Genomic DNA, 20674 nt, shown 5'->3' on the forward strand with positions numbered 1-20674 from the left:
TTACTCCTTTTCATCAGGATGTCATGACTCACCTCTCTGGAAAAGTCTGTTCATTCTTTCTGGGAATCTCTTGCCAAACAAGTCAGCTTGTTCCAGCTGAATCCAAACAAATTCCCCCCTTAGACTGGAAGTGGTGGGGGAGAGCAAGCCCTCTAATAACTGCTGGCTGGCTGGACTCTGGCAGGCCAGTTTGCTTAAAATCAGTGGGATTTTTCCAGAGAGGAGCCAATTTGAGCAAAGGCAGAGTGTGGCAGTGAGGTGGGGGAGATGGGGAATGCTGCATCTTTGGCTCCCTGTAGCCAAGCTGCAGAGCAGCCTCACAGTGTCTGTAGAAGAGCTGGCTTTGTGCACAGGGCTGACCAGCTATTAAACCTCCCAGATCTTGATGTTAGGGAAGAATAAGGACAGACACTGCATATATGGTACAAGGAGATACTGTGAAGAATAGGGAGAACACAACATCCAAGGAGAAGAGCACAGACAGTGACTTAAAAGGGACAGAGAGGTTTGACTCTGGGACAGAAACCACTGTGAATGAGAAAGGGGAAACAGAACAAGCCTTGAAATTGTTTTGTCACTAACCTTACAAATCAGCGCTTTAAGCAAAATAAATAAGGCTTTAGATCCTTTTCAAATTGTCCATAAACTGCTAAAAATACATAATTGTATAATTTTTCTGTCTCTGCTTTTCCATCCACAAAGCTGGATTTGCCATGATGATGTCTGACATCTCCTTACGCACTGAGTTTGTTAACTATTGTGTAATTCAGAACACATAATGAAGTGACTGAAGTCAGCAGGATTGTGTGGGTGTTGAAATTCTAAGCATCACTGTCTCACTTCATGTTAAATAAATACTCACTGGGTGAAAAATACAAGTCAATTTAATAATCAAGAGAATGAGAAAATAAGAATATAAAAAGAATGTTGAATTAGACAGCACGTGTAATTTTTATTTTTCCACATTGAACTGTCATTTCTTTGATTAATTTCTGCTAGGTTTAAGCTGTTAGAAGCATCACTAAAGAATCAATGAATCTAAAATATTTTAAGTTTTTCTATTGCATAATTCTGTTTTGGTTTTTTTTTTTTCCTTTTTTTTTTCCTGCCTATTTTCATTAGGCACTGGATGGCTTTCTCATTGCTCTTACCACTGATGGGATTATTATTTATGTGTCTGATAGTGTTTCATCTCTGCTGGGACACTTACCGGTAAGTTCTGACCATGCAATACCCTGAGGCTCATTCCCCTCCTCAGGGCAAATCAGTCAGTGCAGGGCTGGGAATTGGTTTTGTCCAACCAAAGAGGGAACTGACTGTGGGTGGGAGGTCAACCAAGAAACTCTTGTGGAGTTTCTCAAGTTCCTGTGAATAACATTCTCTCCCAGGGTCTGTGAGTTAGCTTAAAAAAAACCCCAGCTGTGCAAAATCACTGTGCTCATAGCTCATCACTTGGCTATCCATCTAAAGATCTGAGAGGTGTTTGACCCACCAGGTTAATGGAAAATCTTATGATTGTGAAATGAGTGCTGGAGCTCTTCTTAGATAATGTAAATATTATTTCAAAACTGAATCTATGCTCTTTGAATGACATTAGGTTTTTCTACTTTGAGCCCATCGTCTTCAGTAACAAATGTGTGGCCTCAGAGTTTTCTGGGAGAACCTCTAGAAACTAGTTAGTTGTCAGGTGCAGAAATTTCAGCTTGGCCCCTCAAAAACATTTTTCCCTTTATCTGGTGCCAAGCATGAAGCACCAAGGATGTCCTAAATGAGGGGAAATTGGAGCACATAGTTACCTGAATGTCATGTGTGCAAAGAACAAATCTCTGCTGACATTTTGGTAGAACCCCTTTAATCAGCATGTGTGGGTTGATGAGCACTGAATCACTTGCAGGTCAAGCTGATTTTGCCAGATGTTCAGCCTAGAAGACAAATGGAGGATGTAGGGAGGAGCTCTCCTTCTGTGTCCTGCTTTCAAAGAAAAATGTTTCACTTCTCATCATGTTACATTCCTGGGCTACCAGGGTTTCTTCTCCAGCCTGTATCTGCCTGAACTGAAGGGCAACCTCCTGGACTCATTCAATGTTTTGCAAATAGACAATAATCCTGGGGTAAAATAGTCTAAGGGCTACATTCTGCCCCAGATCCATCTGCAGATTGACTGGGCTTCCTTGTCTTAGGCATCTGCACCAGACCTGCAGTGTCTGTGCTCTGCTGAGGGGTGAAAAGGCATGTGGTTGTGTCAGGCTGTACTGCTGAACATGACAAAGCATTCTTTTGTATCAGTCAGATTTGGTGGACCAAAATATATTAAACTTTCTGCCTGAGGGGGAGCAGAGCGAGGTGTACAAGCTACTTTCTCCACATGTGCTCATGACAGATCCTGTTGCAGCTGATTTTCTGAATGGTAAGTTCTGCTCTTGTCTGTTGGTCAGAGAAGTTTGCCAAAGGTGAACAGCTCCCAGGGAAGTCTGCACAGAGCTCTCCAGCTGGCTCTTGCCTGCCACTTCTGCTTTGCTGCATTTGTGGGTTTTAGTGCATCACATCTCTAATGTTCCTATGTGCTCCCAGTACTTGCTCTTTGATTAGGACAGTCTTTGTTTTACCATCTGCTTTGCCCCTTGGATGGTAGATGCTTTTCCCCAGATGGGATGCTAGACTAACCCTGAGAAGGGGAAAAATTTGGAGAAATCCCAAACAGTTTTGGCAGAGCCATTATTCCTTAGGAAGCTTGCATGTCTCAGGACACAAGAGAAGCCCTATGGTAACTTAAGCAACTTCCTATCTGAACAGTCCATCAGGATCTGTACTGCTGGCTGCTGTCCCATATCCCTTCCCCTCAGAAAATGTCCCCAGGACCAGAGCAGGCAACAGCATCTTCCCAACACCTGTGTTTCATTAATTAATGTTTCAGCCTGTGCTGAGCCTTCACCCCTTTCCCAGTGGGTTTGGCAAAGCCACCGAGCAGCGCTGGGCTCCCTCCCTGCTGCCCCATAAGCACCAGCAGGAGCTGAGCAGCCTGAGGATGCTCTGAGCACCCTGAGGATGCTCTGAGCACCCTGAGGATGCTCTGAGAACCCTGGTGATGCTCTGAGCAGCCTGATGATGCTCTGAGCACTCTCATGATGCTCTGAGCAGCCTCTTGATGCTCTAAGCAGCCTGGTGATGCTCTGAGCAGCCTCTTGATGCTCTGAGCAGCCTGGTGATGCTCTGCCTGGGGGTGGTTTTCCTCAGGCCATGTAGTCTAATCCATAGAGTTCAGACTTGGGGCAGAAAACTGAATTAGAGCTTGGCACAGTGCCCTCCCCTGTTAATGGAAGGGCTTAGGGTGAGTTCAGTGCCCTTTGGTCCTACTGAGCAGTGCCAGAGCAGAGTGCTGCAATACCCTGTACCTACCCTGCATGAAATCCTAGATCCATGGAGTCAGGGGAAAATCTTGCTGGCCAGTGCAGCCAGGGCTTCACTGGGGTGACTGCAAAGACAGGAAAAAAGAGTGAGAATACATTTCCTTAAGCAGAAACAGATGATAATTGCTCCTAGTAGTTATATATTTACTTCTGGGCATCAGAAGCTTCCCATCAGGGTGTGCTCAGATACCACTTGGTAGATAAATTAAATATGTGAGCGAGCTAAAGTACAGACTTCTAATAACATTGTCTGTGTCTCCCTCTCTTTCTCTCATTTCAGCAGAAAAACAAATAGAGTTTTGTTGCCATTTAGCAAGAGGCAGCTTAGATCCAAATGAACCCCTGATGTATGAATATGTGAAATTTGTAGTGGATTTTAAATATTTTACTCATGGTAAGTTACTGTTCCAGCCTACCTTTGTCTCTCCACCTCTCTCCTTTAAATTGTGTTGACCTGTAGCATCTTAAAGTCTCTGTTTCTGCTGAAACCATGCCCCATAATTGTCAGGGATGGAATGAGCTGTGCATACATTGGATATACTTTTCATACAAAAGTGGTGGGGAGTCTGTTGATCAGAAGAGTGCACTCTCCTGCATGTTGTGCCTAAAGCTGATACCAGACTGAAAATGCCTCTGTTGGACCCACTGCCAATTGTAAAGCAGCCTACTTATTCAAATAGCCAGTAAAAGATGGTATTCTGTTTCACTTGTGGCAGTGGAATTACACTTTGAGATTAAATACTTTGAGGTGCCTGTAAAATCCTGAATCTTGCAAATGTTGGCCTAGAGAAAAGACTGACAAGGAGACAGCAGCTGCACACTGTGAGCTGCTCTGAGCTGTCTTACAAAGCTGCCCTGGGTAGGGGTTACAGCCTGGATCCTAAAGGGTCATGCTTTAAATAACACCAGCGTGGATCAGGGTGGCATCACCCTGTGGGCAGCAGGAGCAGGTTGCTGGGTTTCTCCACTCACTGTACCTGTCTTAACACAAGAAGGAATCTCTCCTTCCTCTTCTTCTTGAATAAATTGTCTGGTTGTTCCTAGTGCCTACACCCTCCTGTAATGGCTTTGAGTCAGCTATTGCACGGGCTTTCAGGTCAGCCCCAGAGGAGCAGATCTGCCTGGTGGCCACCGTGCGCCTGGTCACGCCACAGTTCCTCAAGGTGAGCCCTGAAACACCCACAGCAGCAGGGGCAGCAGCACAGGGGTGGTGCAGGAGAGGGACGTGGCTGTGGCTGGGTACTGGAATAATTGCCAAGAGAGCTGGGCAGGACGTGCCTGAGCTTGTCTGGCCCTTGGTGCCGAACCAAACAGCGGCACTGTGCTGCTTCACCCCACAGACACTTCTGGCTGGCTGGGTGTGTGGTGTTTTACCCCAGAGACACTTCTGGCTGGCTGGGTGTGTGGTGTTTCACCCCACAGACACTTCTGGCTGGCTGGGTGTGTGGTGTTTTACCCCAGAGACACTTCTGGCTGGCTGGATGTGTGGTGTTTTACCCCACAGACACTTCTGGCTGGCTGGATGTGTGGTGCTTCACCCCACAGACACTTTTGGCTGGCTGGGTGTGTGGTGTTTCACCCCAGGGACACTTTTGGCTGGCTGGGTGTGTGGTGCTTCACCCCACAGACACTTTTGGCTGGCTGGATGCTGGAGCTGGGCGCTTGGATGCAAGTCCAGGCCTGCAGGAGCTCTGGTGGTGGTGGGATAGAGCTTTTCCCCCATAACAGGGGCTGCTCCTCAGGTTTCCCTCTGCTGGAGAAGCTTTTACGGCGATGGTGAAGGAAAGGAGTTGGTTCTGATGGAGGGTTTGGATCCAGAGCTTTATTCTGGCACTCAGGCCTCTGGATCCAGCACCAGCTCCAACAGAACTCCCTGAGCCCGTGGTTGCTGCTCCTTTGAACCCCGGGGAGAGGGGCAGGGAAGGGGCAGGGAGCCACCAACCAGGTGCATGGAAGGACGTCTCAAGGGACAAAGGACACCTGGATGGCCCAATGCCCCCCAGGGGTAGAGGGCATCCTGTGACTCTGCCAATCACTCAATGCCCTTCTGGAATGCCAGGACTGACAGACAGTGCTGGGCAGGGGGCAAGGGAAGGGGAGGGAGAGGTGACTGCCACACCTGGCAGGGAATTATCAGGGAGGGATCCGGGGTTCTGGAGTAAAACCTGAAATCACAACACAGCAGCTGGGAGTGGGAGATGACATAATCTGTATTTTGGAAAGATAAGGGGTGAAGCAGAAGCTGCTTTTGAGAAGAGGTGGGTTTGTGGGGGCTGCCTCGGAGGGAAGCTCCAGGACAAGGTGACCAGCTGCACCACTTGGGAATTTGCAGCCTTCAAAGACGAGCATCCACCACTCCTTTGTGTAAGGATCTGCATCTTGAAACACTGAAAATGTGTGTCATGGCCTCCTCCTGCTGGTCTGTGAATGTCCCGTGGCACTGATGGCAGGGATAACAACCCTGGGTGCTGCTTGCTCAAGAGGGCATTACCAGCTCAGTTAGAGCCTGAGCCTGGAGCTCTCATCCATATTCAAATACCAGTATTTGCAAAAAGCTGGGGAATTTTGCCTGGAGTGCAAGACAAGACTCTTTGACTATTTATCCTAGCTCTGAAATTCAGTTCAAGGTAAACTATTCACCCATTTTTCATCAGTTCATGCATCTATAAAACAAGTCTTACACATTCCTTAGAGGAAAATAAGTCAAGTGCTTTAAAAGCACTGTATTTTGCTATGGTTTATTTTATGAGCAAGATGCATGCTAGGTTTTTGGTAGCAGGCTCCTTTTGTCATTTCACAGAATTAAATGTCTGAATGTACCCACTCTTTTGCAGGAGCTCTGCAATGTTGAAGAGCCATGTGAAGAATTTACATCGAGGCATAGTTTAGAATGGAAGTTTTTATTCTTGGACCACCGGTAAGAGATTTGGGTTTAGTCACTGAAGAATAAATAAACTGTAGCTTAAAAATAAAAAACTTTGTGTACCTATTGCCTGAGATCCCAAATGGTATAGTTGTAATTACATGCAACTTAGTGGGTAGCAGTACTCTGAACTTAGCTATTAGGCATCCTTAAATGCTTCCCTGTTTTCCATACTTTAGGCAAGTAAGTAACCATGGAAAATGTCAAGAATGTCTAGAAAAATCCTAACCAAGATAATAAGTCATTGAAAGTGAGCAGTGTGGATCCCAGTATGTTCCCCATATTGGTTTGTCTCCTCTGTTCTACAATTACAGCTTCCAAGAATCCTTCTAAATCTTTTGCTGTGTCAATAAACTTTTGACTTTTCACCTTGAGAAAGGATAGCGTTTCTAAAACCAAAATAAAAACCAGTGGGTTTTATTATTTAATTGTAGATTAGTTTTTGACAATGCAATATGGTGGGCTAGAATTCAGCTTGGTGAATGAAACAGACTGGAACCAGTTTATTAAGCTGCTTAATTCAGGATTAATTTTCTTCAAAAGAAGCTGGTGGGTTTTATTCACTCTCTGACTTCTCTGTATTTGACATATGTGCATAAGCACATTGTAAAATCCTACCCTCTTCATTACCCCTCCCTTTGTGAGCTGTGCAAAGTGAAAACAGAAGACTAGTAAATAAGGCTGTAAGGAAAAAAAATATTGGTGAGGAAAAAAATCTAAATACCATCTCCACATTTAGAGCAAGAAAGAGAGAGAGCAAATAAAAATGAGTAATAACTTTCATTTCTATAGAACAGAAGGTGTGTGCCTCACATCATACCTTGAAGCATGGAGGAACTGACCCTGTGACAGCCCTACAGTTGATAATGTGTGGTTTGGGACAGACAGATAATTATTAATTCAGATGAGATCTTGCTGGAGTGGCTTTGTTAGACTTTAATTGGCCTGTCTGATAATGCACATTTTTAGAATCAGCTGATTGATGTTAAGATTTATAAAAGAGCCCTAGGCCCCTCACGTCACTGATGAAGTGAGCTGCTTCTCCACAGGGCTGTGTCCCAGCAGCTCCTGTGAAAGGCTTGAGTAGGAGCTACTTTGAAACTTGTCAAAGAGTCCTTTGATGAATGTGGGTTATGACTCAGAGAGGAATCTCTGTGCTGGGTGCTTGCAGACACTCCAGTGCCTCTGATATCCCCCGAGAGGAGGCCATTGCTACTGAGAGGAAATTAGGATGATGCAGATGCTGAGGCAGAGTTTGTGACAGATCCAGATGCAAGCAGTGAGCTCAGACCCAAGAGTGAGCAGGAGATCATGGGAGTTGTCTTATTTAATCACTGATTCTAAGCTCTCTTCAGTACAATCTGCAGGACACTGGAAATGTTGCTCTTTCTTGCTGATTTGCATCAGCACAGGCTGCCTGACACTGAGGTGTGCCATCAGCAGGGCAGAGGGTACCCAGCAGGAGCTGGAACCAGGACCTTTGCTGTCATGATCACAATTCAAATCAGAGTAAAGATAGATGCAATAAAAATGTTCCACAGATGTGGATAAACATAAGATAGGAAAAATCTGTATTCTGGGTCTCTATGTAAATATGTGTAGAGGAAGAAAAACCCATCAACTTTGATAATGATTTGTTTCTCTTCTGCACTGTGGTACTGTTCTTATTTTCCCTTCATTTATTAAAAGACTGCACCCAAAAGACTCTCTAAAGACTGTGCATTCCCATTTGCACAGCAAGCTGCAGATCTCAGGACTGGAACTTGAGCTAACAAGACACTTTTAAATTGCTCCACAAGGCATCTCCTTGTTAAATGACAGATGAGGAGCATTTTGTGGTTTCTTTCTTTTATGAAGAGCTCTGGTGATATTCAGGAAAGCATAATAATTTCCTGATCAGCTTAAATGTTTATCTGATGTGCATCTGAAAGACACTATTCTCTTGAATATAAGCATGTTATTAAAAGTAGGAGAAACAGTGATGCATTCTGCCAAAGAGACAGCAAGGACACTTTAATAAATACACATATTATCATCATTAACAGAAATCTGGGTCACATGAGGAAAAGGAACAGAGTGCTATGAAAAGTTCCTTAAATAAATAAAGCTGTATTGTGACAGAGAGCACATGTGTGCTCAGCACATTCTGTTCCAGGCGATTTGCTGTGGAGTGGAGGCCTGGCTCTCCCAGCTCACCCCTTGTGCTGGGACTCAGGAGCTCCTGCTCACACCTTGCTCCTCCTGGCACTGCTGTCTGGCAGATTGTCCTGCTCCCCCATTTCCTGGGGCCAGGCTGCCACAGCTGTGGGGAGGAGGGAGGTTACAGACCTGCCTGGGGTCTCTGTGGCTGAAGAACCAATGCCCACGGTGTCTCTCAAGGGGAGAAATGTGGCACAGCCAAGAGAGAATTTCACACAGTAATAACCAAGAAACTCAGGACTGATCCATCCATTACATGTGTAATACACTGAAATAGCTTTTTCCTTGTAGTCTTCCTTAAGACTTCTTAACACTTCCTTAAGACTTCTTCCTTAAGAGCATTCAGCTCTTAAGGGAATGAACAGGAGAGGGGCAGCAGGAGAGGCAGGTTTGATAGCACCATCACCTTCAGGCTGCCCCATTTTGAGTTATTTACCATTTTGCCCTATTCCTGAGAAACACACTGAACTTGGCAGGTGAACACTGCCAGCACATCCTGCAGCCACATCAGCACAGGTCCTGCCTCACTGAGTGCTTGAGTGGGTGCAGGCAGGGTTGGACCTGAGCTCTGGGAGATGCAGAGTGACAGGCTGATACAGGGAGCAGAGACAAAACCAGTGGTTTTCCCCCCACATTTCAGTGTTGTTTCATAATCATAAGCTGTCAGGCTGTGTTAGGATGCCTGTTTTAAAAAACCTTATGTTTTGCCTAGAAAAAGGAAAATCTAGAATTGATAGCAGAATAGTGAGGTAAGTCATTGCAGTGTGCCTGTCTAAATACTTCTTCAATTCCTTTTCTACCACCCAAAGCACAGACAGCCCTAAATCAGCCCCATGCCTATTGCTATCTGCACTACAGCACAGAAAGTTTTGTTGGCTGTAGTTTCCCAAGCTTTTCCAGGGGAGCAATTACTTTTTCCCAAGCTGCAGCTTCCCACTTATTCTCTCTTCTCCAGTTGCTACCCAGATGACACTTACATCCAACCTACTGGATAATTTTACTCTGGCTCCAAGTTGTTGTGTGCAGGATCAGCCATAGCATTTCTCAAGCTGTGTCTCACAAGCATCCTTAATGAATTGAGTCACTCACATATGTACATGCCTTTCTCTACACCCACATAATGAATAGGCTGTGGAACAGTAAACACACACCTTTTCATTTGCTCAATTTGCACCTCTCCCTTGCTGTCAGTTTTTTGGTTTGTATATGAAAATGCATCACTGCCTAGATGAAAACCCACTCCACATTTCCCTGCCAAGTGAATGATGGTGTTTGTTGCTGTATCACAGCTTATCTGCCAGGATGTCAGAGTCAAGTTTTGTGCTCACTCCCTGCCCTTTGCTTCCTTTCTAGGGCTCCACCTATTATAGGATATTTGCCCTTTGAGGTTCTGGGAACGTCAGGGTATGATTACTACCACGCAGATGACCTGGAGCTTCTTGCTAGGTGCCATGAACACTGTAAGTTGCCCTGCCTCTGCAGTGTGTCTGTCTCTGATCTCCTTTGTCACTTGTGCAAAACCTTTCACTGTCATTGCAAAAGCCTTCTTCTTCAGGAACATGCAGGAACTCTCCCTGCCCATGTCAGACTGTCACAGCTGACACTTACCTGGGAGGTTGGAATCTGCAGAATTCCCTCAGATCAGGAGCTGTTAGTGCAGGTTTCCTAAATTGGCAGATACCTTGTTTGAGCACAGGCTGTCTCAGAGTGAAATGAGATTAGAAGACTGGGAGTCAGAACTATCCCCCCTCTGCCCTGTGAGTTTTGTTGATTTGTCACAGTTCATGGGGTCTTGCCATTGCCCTGGGCTCTGGAGTTAACCAGGAGGCTCAGCTCACCAAAACACCTTTTGAGAGCATCATTTGGATCACCTCCCTGTGCAATTAGGTGCTGTGAACCTCACTTACTCATCAGCAAAAAGCTTCTGGAGGTTCAGAATTATTTTACACACAGAAGTACTGAACACAGTTTCCCTGTGGGTGAAGATGGTCATGTTTGGTCAACCTGAAAGGAAAACAACAAAGCAGAAGAGTCAAGTTCAGGCTAATGTGTGAACACCAAAGAAGGTCCATGAAGTTTATTTTCATGCAAGGAGAAATAGTGTGGCCTGTCAGAGGCAGGGCAGAAGGAGAACTCACCTGGTTTCCACGGCAGTGCTGAAGAGCTGTGTCCTGCTGAGGGCTGGAGCTAACATGAAGAAGGGCAGAAGGTGTCTGCAGGTGTGGTCTGCTCTTAGTCAGTGTGCAGCTCCCACCAGATGTGAGATGCTTTATCCCCAGGACCCAGACTTTTCCATTTTATTGGGTGCATTTCAGACTGAGATATGTGTCCTGTGGTGGTTTTGCATTGCCAAGCACTGCAATGAAAAATAACTACTACATACTTTGTAAAATCTAGGAAATCAGGTATTTTGCTAAGAAGTATTACTTACAGGTTTCTTGTGGGGGACACTGTCTGTCTCTCTGCTATCTCCACTTGAGAGTGTTTTGTTCAAAGGAAACAAGGACACCCCAGAGAGTGGAGCAAGCAGGATGCTGTAATTGCTCTGAGATGCAGAGCAGCACGAGGCTGGGACCAAGAAACTCCACCAAGAAGCCCCACAGCCCACTGGAGAAAACCTGCAAACCACGCTCATCTCTACCACAGACCTCTACCACTTACATATATGAGGAGCTGAGGGACCTGGAAGAGAAGGGGAAAAATGGGGAAAATACTTCTCTGCATGTCAGGTTTCCCTGCTCCACTTCCCTGCTGGCTGCCCTGCCCTGCCCAGGTGCCAGGGAACTGGGTTGCCTGGCTGAGCACACAGAGGAAGCTGACAGGGGGACACAAAGTTGTGTCAAATGCAGCAAAAGTGAATATTAACAGAGTATTTTAACTACTCTCAAGTACAGTACGTCTTAGTGCTGTTTGCTTAAAAGATAATTCAGATACAAGTGAGAGCCTTTTGGTAATGGATGTGCAGTTTGGTATAGCCACAAACTGTACTGAGAGAGGGTCAGATCATTCAGCAGAGAATCAATTTGATGACTTATATTCTACATCTCTATCATCCAGGCATTCCTCTTACCTATTAGAAGAATATTTTCACAACATACCTGTAGGAAAGGATCATTTTGTTTTATGGGAAAACAAAGTAATGTTCTGGCAAAGTGACTTAGAGACGTGTTTCAGGACATGTCTGCCAGGACTAGGAACTGAGGGATCCCCAGCATCTCATGTTAGCCAGAAAATCTCTGCTAAGTGCTTCATCTAAAGCCCATCACTGGTAATGGGATCACTGAAGAAGTCAGTCCTGATATTTTAACAAAATAGAGGTGTTCAGGTGAGTAAAAAAACCACTTGGGCTAGTGTGGCTTGCTAGGTTCCTGCTTGTCACATTGACACTTTGGGCAGACATCCTGACTACTGTTGAGGGAAATGGGTTTGTTAAAACCATCTTTGTATTTTACTTTGCATTAATTGTGGGCACTTAAGTGAGCATGTTTCATTTTGTACTCCCAGCAGTCTGGAACAATTTGTGTGGTTATTTAATGTAGTTCCCCTCACTATTTTCCAGTTGTATTACAGCACCTGAGATTCTTCTGGACATAGCCTGATAATACATACCAGGTTGGAGTAGTCCAGGTCTTAGAAGAAAACTCTCACCTAAAATCCACAATCTTGTTGTTTTGTGTCATTATTAGGATTCTTACTTCACATCTTCAGTCTTTGAAATGCATTCTCATGTACTTATGAAAGGCAAATGATTTGTTTAATTAATGTTATTTATGCTTATTTCAGGGAGCCTGTAAGTTATAAGAATGTAGTTAGTTATACAGTTATACCAGTTATAAGAGAAATCTCAAAATAGCAAAGGGCACTTCTGAAAGTCAGCAGGAATGACCCCAAACAAGAGCTGAGTACATGGTTATGTATCATCTGTCTTCTTCATAAAGCTCAAGAACCATTTTAGCACTGCCCAGTCTGGGAGAGGGGTGTGGGACTGAATGGTGATTAGATCACCTTTGCACCATAAAATCCCCTTTTGCTATAAATTGCTTTCTCTTTCTGTTAAACAGTGATGCAGTTTGGAAAAGGCAAATCCTGTTACTATCGGTTCCTGACCAAAGGGCAGCAGTGGATATGGCTGCAGACTCACTACTACATCACCTACCACCAGTGGAACTCCAAGCCTGAGTTCATTGTTTGCACTCATCTGGTAGTTAGGTAAGCACCAAACTCTTCACAGTGTGCTGTGTCTCAGTGTTCAGCCACTGCTTCTTCTAGTTCTGTTTCATGTTGACCAACATGCTTAGTGTGCCTTGCTGTGCCTTCTGACACATAAAATTATGTGTAATTCCATAAAACTATTCTAACAGGGAATATGTCTTTTATTTACTCTTTTTTTTCTTCTTTTTTTTTCTTTTTTTTTTTTTTTTTTTTGCAACTGAGCCAAAAGCCTGGAAGCCAGCTTTGGCCAAATCTATCAGTGTGTTACATTCCCCTTTGGTCTCTGGTTGATGACATGGCCACAGAAAAGAATTAAAGCTGTTGGGAATCAGACATATCTTTCTGGGCATGAATGAGATCATATAACTCCTACAAAACCTTTTGATCAGAGCTTTAAGTATTTATGACTTGAAGTTAGCCGCTGGCTTGCTGGCTTTATTCCTCACCCAAATCCAGCCCTGGATCCCCCCCTAGTGGAAAGCTGCTGGTGCTGAGCTCCAGCCCGTGCTGGAAGGCAGTGCATGTAGAGGATGCTCTGTGAATGAATTCTGGAGGGGAATCTGCTGGATTACCACAGCCAGCTCAAAAAGAACTATGTGAAGAGTAAGAATCTATTTTCTGAAGGGCTTGAAAAAATAGTGACACACTGGTTTGCTCTATTAACTTGAGTAAACTTATTGCTCGCTGTATTTTTGTATGTGTCAAGAATCAATTTTTTTTCTGGTCCCCCTCTTTTCCTGTCAAACATCTGGAAGAGCAAACACTAGTAAATGTGAAATATATGGGTCTGTTGGAGTGAGCCAGAGGAGGGCCATGAAGATGCTCCGAGGGCTGGAGCACCTCTCCTGTGAAGACAGGAAGAGAGAGCTGGGGTTGTTCAGCCTGGAGAAGAAAAGGCTCCAGAGAGACCTTAGAGCCTCTTCCATGCCTAAGGGAGCTCTAAGAGAGCTGGAGAAGGAGTTCTGGAGTTGTAGAACTAGGGGGAATGACTTTAAATCTATCTCAGAGATAGATCTGGATTAGATCTTAGGTAGAAATGGTTCCCTGTGAGAATGGTGAGGCGCTGTAAGCCCAGAGAAGCTGTGGCTGCCCCATCCCTGGAAGTTTTAAGGCCACGTTGGCTGGGGCCCTGAACAGCCTGGGCTAGTGGAAGATGCTCTGCCCACAGTAGAGGGCTTGGAACCAGATAATTTTTAAGGTCCCTTTCAACCCAAATTATTTTGATTCTGATTCTGTGATCTGTGGTATAAACTACAAATGAAGGGCTAACATAGCAAATGTTACACAGAGATTACTTCTCAGTTGTCTTACTTCTGCCATCCTTCAGGGGATTCAGCTTCACTTTAAGGGCTGAATTTATTGTGCATGAACTTGTTTCTTCTTTCTGCTTCCAGTACCTCTTAAACCTAATGATGTAGTCCTAAGTAGATTTTGAAGTTCAATTCTGTCTCAGATAGTTAAGGCTTAAAATATGTTACTGAAGCACCCAAGTTAAAATGTTCTTTCAGGAAAATTCATTACCACAATGATATAAGTGAGGTCGGTTCAGCAGCTTCTCTTGCCTCCCACAAAGGTTGCAGTTCATTAATATTTCATCACCCTAAAGTCTGGCACCTCTCAGTGCCCACGATGCATGAGCACTCAGAGTCTTTGAAACATCCTCTCCAATTTATCCCAGTGGTGAATCATGGGGCATTTGTTACTGTAAATATTTCATTATTTCAGAGGGAAAAAAGGAAAGAAAATATACAGTTCCAGAGGTGCCTTATAGGGGTCCCTGCACTTGTGTGGCTGCCTGTTTGTATTTGGAGCTTCCACTGGAGTGCAGGATGTTAACTCTGATGCATGTACAGTTCTGTGCACCTTCAGAAGGAAGGACCTGCTCAAGGCATTGTGATAGGGATCACTGAACTACCATGCAAAAAAAGGATGCTTGCTCATCATCATCAGGTTAGAAAATGAATGTACATTTGTTGTGGTAGTGTACCTGCACAGAAGCTGTAAAATATTTTTTGTTGTTTTTTGGGGGGTTTGTTTGGGGTTTGTTTTTTTGGTTTTTTATTTTTGGTTTTGCTTTAGTTACGCAGAGGTTCGGGCTGAGAGAAGACGAGATCTTGGCCTTGAAGAGTCATCAATTGAACTGGCATCCTCTTCTCTAAAGGTACCACGTTCCTTCCCAGCTGATTGAGGAGATGTTTAAACCAAACTGAGTCACAGTTTACCAATCTGAAGGAAATATCTGTTCCTCTCCATTTTCTTTACTCTCATCTCATTCCAAGCCTTGAACTGGGTCATTATTCAGGCAGGCCCTAAGAAGATTTCTGGTGCATGGCTCCAAATTGTCCATGTTGGTTTAGGACAGGCTGGATGAGCTTTGAACTGCCTGATCTAGTGGAAGATGTCCCTGCCCATGGCAGATGGTCTGTAACACCAGGTATTCTCTGATTCCACAATAGCTGTGAATTCAGCAGTTGCATTCTCTGTTCTGGTCCCTATAATCTTTCTGAGACCAGGACACAAACCTCATCTCAGAAGCAGAGAAGTAGAGCTGGAGCTGGAGGCCAGATTGCTGTACCTTAGCAAGGCACAGAGCATCCCAGAGTAGGGCAGTACCACAGGGTACCTGTTTTGCTTGTGCCAGCTCTTCACTGATACTCAGATGAAGATGGCAAGGCAAGGGAAAACACTTACCTAGATTTCAGCTCAGCTGCTGGATCACATCAAGTGTAGGATTGTGACCTATAACTTCCATGAGCAATAATTTCCATGGCTTGAGTCAGGGTCATTTTAACTACTTTTAAGTTTCTCCTCTTGGTAGTTTACCAATAAGACCAGCAATCAAAGTCATTTCAAGTGGATCGTTGTGTAGCTGTCATTCCATCAGCCTCATTGCCTTTCAGACATTATTTTATGGGGGCTCAGGCTGTTCCCCTCTGCTGCCCAGGGAGCAGTGAGTGGGATTGCAGCTCTCAGCACTGCCCAGTGCCTGTCCCCCTTAGGAGACCTTTGCTGTAGGTCCTCTTGGGGCTCTAGCTGATGTCTCCATGCCACTGCTCCCTGTCCCTTCCCAGCTGTCTCCATCTCTTCCACGGATCAAACCATTCCCCAGGTAGCACCTCCTGCCAGCATCATTCATTCCCCCTGCCGCCACCCCCAGTGCACCGCAGCCAGCCAGCTGTGACATCCCTGAAGAGATCGGGCAGAAAGAGCCTGACCAAAGCAATTTCCCGTTGCCCGGGGCTCTGTGGGCAGGGGAGAAGGAGCTGGCACAGCAGAGTGCGGGCCGTGGGCAGCAATGACAGTGAGGAGCAATGCTCCAGTGCTGCTGGCTGCCATCGGGTGGGTGCCCGGGGCTGAGAGAGGCTCCTTTGTGCCCGCGGGCTTTGGGGTGAGCGCAGTGGCGCCGGGCGGGCAGGGTTTGTCTGCACACAGCGGCTCCAGGAGGCGGAGGTCCCTTCCAGGGCCGTTCCCTGCTGCCGAGGGTCTCACCCTTGTGCTTCGCTCCCCGCAGAGCCACAGCAGCTACCTGGAGGTGGGGCAGTGCGGCAGCAGCCAGGACGCCAGCCGGGAGGGAGTGTCGCTGTCCTCGCACAGCTCCCGGCGCTCCTCGCACACCACCCTGTCCGACTCCACCTGTAGGTGCCGGGGCAGCCCAGCTTGGGTGGGCAGGAGGGAGGAGCAGCCTCCCAAATGCTGGGGTTGGGCTGGGAGTGACCAGGGAGGGGTGGGAGGGGGATGCTCAGCGCTGGGGCTGACCCAGCGAGTCATGGCAAGTCACAGAGCAGCACAGTAACCAAGTGTCACAAGTCACAGAGCAGCACAGAGCCACGGCCACCTGCCGCCTCCTCCCGCTAACCCAGCCCTGTGTGAGAGCCATTTCCCCGGGCTTGTCACCAGCCGAGGGCCACGGCTGTTTGCTGTGCTTCTGGGGACAAGAGGGGACTCGCTAGCTTGATTGAACCAAGCTCATTGGTGAAAGTTTTATGTTGAGATAATATAATTTTACTGTGGGATCTCTCATGTGAAATCCTGCAGAAGGAGCATGGAAGGATGCCTGCCTTGCTGGCAGCTCCATGCCAGCTCCCATCAGCGCCCTCCTCCCCCGGGGGGAGGCTGCAAAATGACTGCAGTGCCCTGGGTGGGGCCATGGGTAGGAAACTCTGGGGACTTTTCTTGAGATGGTTGCTGTTGGGAGAGTGATCTCCTCTGGATGCACCCATGGCGGGCAGGCTGAACAGGGGGTTAGCATCAGGAGGGAACCCAGCAAGTCATAGGGGGGAGCCAGAGGGACACAGAGGGGCAGGGAGCCCATAGAGGGGCAGGTTGGGACCCACTTGGGCGCTGTTTGGGTGGGTGGACAGGTGCACAGGTGGATTTGAGGCTCAGCCCGAGCACCCGGGCCGGGCTGTGCTGTGTCTCAGTGAATTCTCTCCCACAGCCACGTCGTCCATGCGGCGCACGGACACCAGCACCCCCACGCGGGCGGGGGCTCCGGGGGACAAGGCGGCCCTGCGGCTGGCAGCGCCCGGCAGCGCCCAGGTCAGCGCTGAGCCCTCCCGGCTGCGGGGAAATGAGCACAGCAAGCGCTGGTCTCACCCCCAGAGATGCTGGAGCCCACACTCCGGGTGTGCTGGGGCTTCCTGGGGAGTGCCACTGGCTGGCAGAGCCATGGAGAGACACCAGAGGCTCCTCTGCTGCCTTCTTCCAGCACTCAGTTTGCTCCTCCAGGCTAAATGCCTTCTCACACCACCAGCCCTCTTCTCTTGGGGTTTGTACGCGTGAGGTGGCCTTTATCCAAAATGGGTGCTGACACCAAGGACTTGAAATTATCAGGGACATGCAGGAACCTAAATTCTCCCTCCAAACTTATCCTTGTCCAATTCCCTGCACTTGTTCATCCCTGGTATGAGCTGTTAAAGCACCAGCTCTGCACTAGAGGTGCTATGGGCCTACAGTAAGGCAGAGTTTTCATTTCTAGGCCATAGCCACTCCTCAAGGCCGTGGTGAGCACCTGTCTGAGCACCCGTGGCTCAGCTGGCAGTGCCCTCCCAGCACCCTGTGATAGGATGTGCTTTGGTTTTGTTCAGGGCACTGCTGTGGCCTGTCAGCAGGGCAGCCCAGCTGGCTTTGGTTCACTGCCCTCACATCCTTGCTGGCTCATCCCAGAGTGGGGACAAGGTTTCTGTGCCCTTTCTGTTGCTGAGATTTACCTGCAACAACCTTACTGCAACCGCTTATTTCAGAGAGCAGAGAGAGCAGGTGGGACACCCAAAGAAATAGCACAGGAGAAGGTTTACACTTGTAAAATATGTTGAGGGCTGCTGAAGGCTTCTCCCTAAATCTCTAGCAGCTACCTACAGGCTGATACAATGCTGAAGAGTTTTAGTAGAGGAAGGGGATGTCATGGAAGGTTTGAGTTAGGCCAGGAAAAGAAAACAAAAACCCCAAGAAAAATGAGTCATAAACCATAATGACAAGGTCTGTCCTTACAGGGCTTTGATATCAGTGAGGTAATTGTTCAGACTATAAAATGGAGATTGAAAATGGGCACTGTAGGTGTGAAGGATGGATCCCCAGGTGGGATTGCAGCCCATCTTGGGCCTGGCATCTGCCAAATATCATTAGCAGCACAACTGAATGCCCAGCCAGGAGGTGTGGCAAGGGTTTGGATGCAGTGTCTGCCCCAAAACACAAGTGGGCCCAAACCAGCAGGGTGTTATCCTGAGGGGAGAGGAGAGTCTCATGTATAGACACTTCATTTATGCAGAAATTATAGAGACCAACACCTGCAGGGAGGCACTGTAAGCCAGATGTGCTGCTGCTCTGGAACTGCAGTGGCACTTTGGTTAAATATGCAATTGCCATTTTTTTGTCAGCATCATATTTTTTATGGCAAAAGCTGAAAAGCAATCATTTTTCTGAATCCAGCATCGCTATAGATGTGAGTAGCAGGACTGGTCCTACCATATGGCCCCTTTTCTCTGTTCTCTGCAGCCAGTGTACCATTTTCCCACCCAGCTGGGGATGATGCACCAGCTGAAAGAGCAGCTGGAGGAGAGGACTCGCATCCTGCAAGCTGACATCAAAACACAGCAAGAGGAGCTCCATGTCATCAAGGAGCAGCTCCAGCTCGTGCAGGACTCCAACCTGCAGGTACCTGCTACCCCTGGTGCCCCCAAACATTTGCTTTTCCTTTGAGCACACAGAGCAGTAACAAAATTGTCCGTGGCAAAAGCGTTTGGGAATGAACTCTTGACAAGTTGGTAATTTGGTTTCAGCTGTGGGAGTGGTGTTTCCCCAGAGATGAGTGATGTCAGTATCTGGCTGAGTATTGAATCAGTAATCTCTGTGATTTAGAAAAAAGCAATCCCAAATTAATCCAAAGTCTCCCATGCACAAAAAGCTTGGTGGTTCCATGTCTGGTTAGTGCAGCTGGATCCCCACTGCCACTCCTGCAAAAACACAGCAGGCACAATGGAGCTGGAACGTTCCTGCCTCTGAATAAATATTTGACACAAGCTAACATTTGATTTTCTGTTACTCATGGTTCATTTTGCCCCTGGATTTAGAGGTACTGCTGCTGCTGCTGCTGCTGCAGCGCTGTTCCTGCCAGGCAGCACAACCAGCAGCCACCTCCTGTGCCTCTGTCCCCACAGATGCTGATGCAGCAGCCGATCCCCGTCATCCTCAACGCCGCCGTGCAGCAGCCCAGCCCCCGGAGGCCGCCCCAGGGCACGCCCAGGCACAGCACGGCCAAGAAATCCCAGCAGCCAGCCCTGCCGGGGACCAAGCAGCACTGCAGCCCCCACCTGCTGTCACCGCAGCCATTCCTCAGGGACCCCTGTGGCACTGCCCCCCAGGTCACCTGCATTGTCCTCATCGTCCGCTTCTCTGGCTTCTGAACGCTTGACTGCCACTCCTCCCCGGGGTTCCATGCATCCCCTCTGTGTTGGTTTTACTGAGGAGTTTGTGTCAGGAGTCACTTGTGAACAAATGTCTCCTGACACAAATGTCATTCAACTGTAAAAATAAAAAACAGGTGTCTCTGACACAAATGAGACTCAACTGTAAAAATAAAAACCAGGTAGCCAAAAAGCATTTAAACCCCAGAGAGAGCTGGAGCTCTCCTGGTGCCTGGGGAGGATGTGAATGGGAGGTCTGGGCTCTCATCAACACCATGCTCGTTATTCATAGCCAGTGAGAGTTGTGGTTTCATAACACAGGAGTGGGTATCATTTTAAAAGATTACTTTTGATCTGCCTGAGCAGTCTTGGAAGGCAGCTTTGAAAAAACAATTTTGTCACCACTAGACCTAAATCCACTATTAAGATGGGAAAGACTTGAGTTGCTCAAAAACAAAAAAGCCAACACTGCTGCTTTAAAGGACCAATGAGATACTTTCCTTGGAGACTTCAGATTTGCACTTCCCCTCTTAAGCTGTTCTCTTCCTCCTCAAGCCTTTTGCCCTTACCCTTGTGCTCTAATTTCTCAAAAGACTGTCTGGGGATGCCATACCTGCCCTGCAGGGACAATAAATGCTAAGGGGTTGGTGGTCTTGAGTAGTTATACTGTTCCTACTGCAGTGTTCAGGGACAATATCCTATTGTTCCTTCTCCTTTTCCCGTCTGCCCACTGTGAGTGGTTGTTTTATCCTTCCATTAGGGAGGTTTAAAGTTTACATGGGTACCTATGTCTTCATTTCAGGTACAGCAGCAGAAGCAGCAGCACCCAATGAGAGGAAGCCAAGGCCAGCAAGCGTGTGTGCCAGGGCAGGGCAGCATTCCAGTACCCTTCTACAACAGCCCCATGGTGTTCTCCCAGGCACACCCCGTCACCGTGGCTGCACAGGTGCCCACTGACAGCAGTGAGAGGCAGCCACCAGCTGACTACAGCCAGGACAGGAGCCTCAGGTACCAGAGCCCTGCTGGGACCA

The 20674-nt window shown here is 47.2% G+C and overlaps 1 protein-coding gene across 5 annotated transcripts in view; it reads left to right on the top strand.

Moving 5' to 3' along the window:
- Positions 1-20674, top strand: part of PASD1 (PAS domain containing repressor 1) — a 103021-nt gene that overhangs the window by 75755 nt on the left and 6592 nt on the right. For 3 of the 5 annotated variants that reach the window (XM_077186131.1, XM_077186132.1, XM_077186130.1), the window contains exons 6-18: positions 1123-1212; positions 2287-2407; positions 3688-3801; positions 4452-4570; positions 6242-6324; positions 9883-9989; positions 12591-12738; positions 14821-14902; positions 16253-16376; positions 17180-17280; positions 18736-18894; positions 19398-19601; positions 20446-20651. In XM_077186131.1, the coding sequence (XP_077042246.1) occupies positions 1123-1212; positions 2287-2407; positions 3688-3801; positions 4452-4570; positions 6242-6324; positions 9883-9989; positions 12591-12738; positions 14821-14902; positions 16253-16376; positions 17180-17280; positions 18736-18894; positions 19398-19601; positions 20446-20651 (1658 nt within the window). The remainder of the gene's footprint in view (positions 1-1122; positions 1213-2286; positions 2408-3687; positions 3802-4451; positions 4571-6241; positions 6325-9882; positions 9990-12590; positions 12739-14820; positions 14903-16252; positions 16377-17179; positions 17281-18735; positions 18895-19397; positions 19602-20445; positions 20652-20674) is intronic. The other 2 variants (XM_077186134.1, XM_077186135.1) reach the window with 2 other exon arrangements.

Source organism: Agelaius phoeniceus, chromosome 14, assembly GCF_051311805.1.
Source record: "Agelaius phoeniceus isolate bAgePho1 chromosome 14, bAgePho1.hap1, whole genome shotgun sequence".
NCBI classification, from domain to species: domain Eukaryota; kingdom Metazoa; phylum Chordata; class Aves; order Passeriformes; family Icteridae; genus Agelaius; species Agelaius phoeniceus.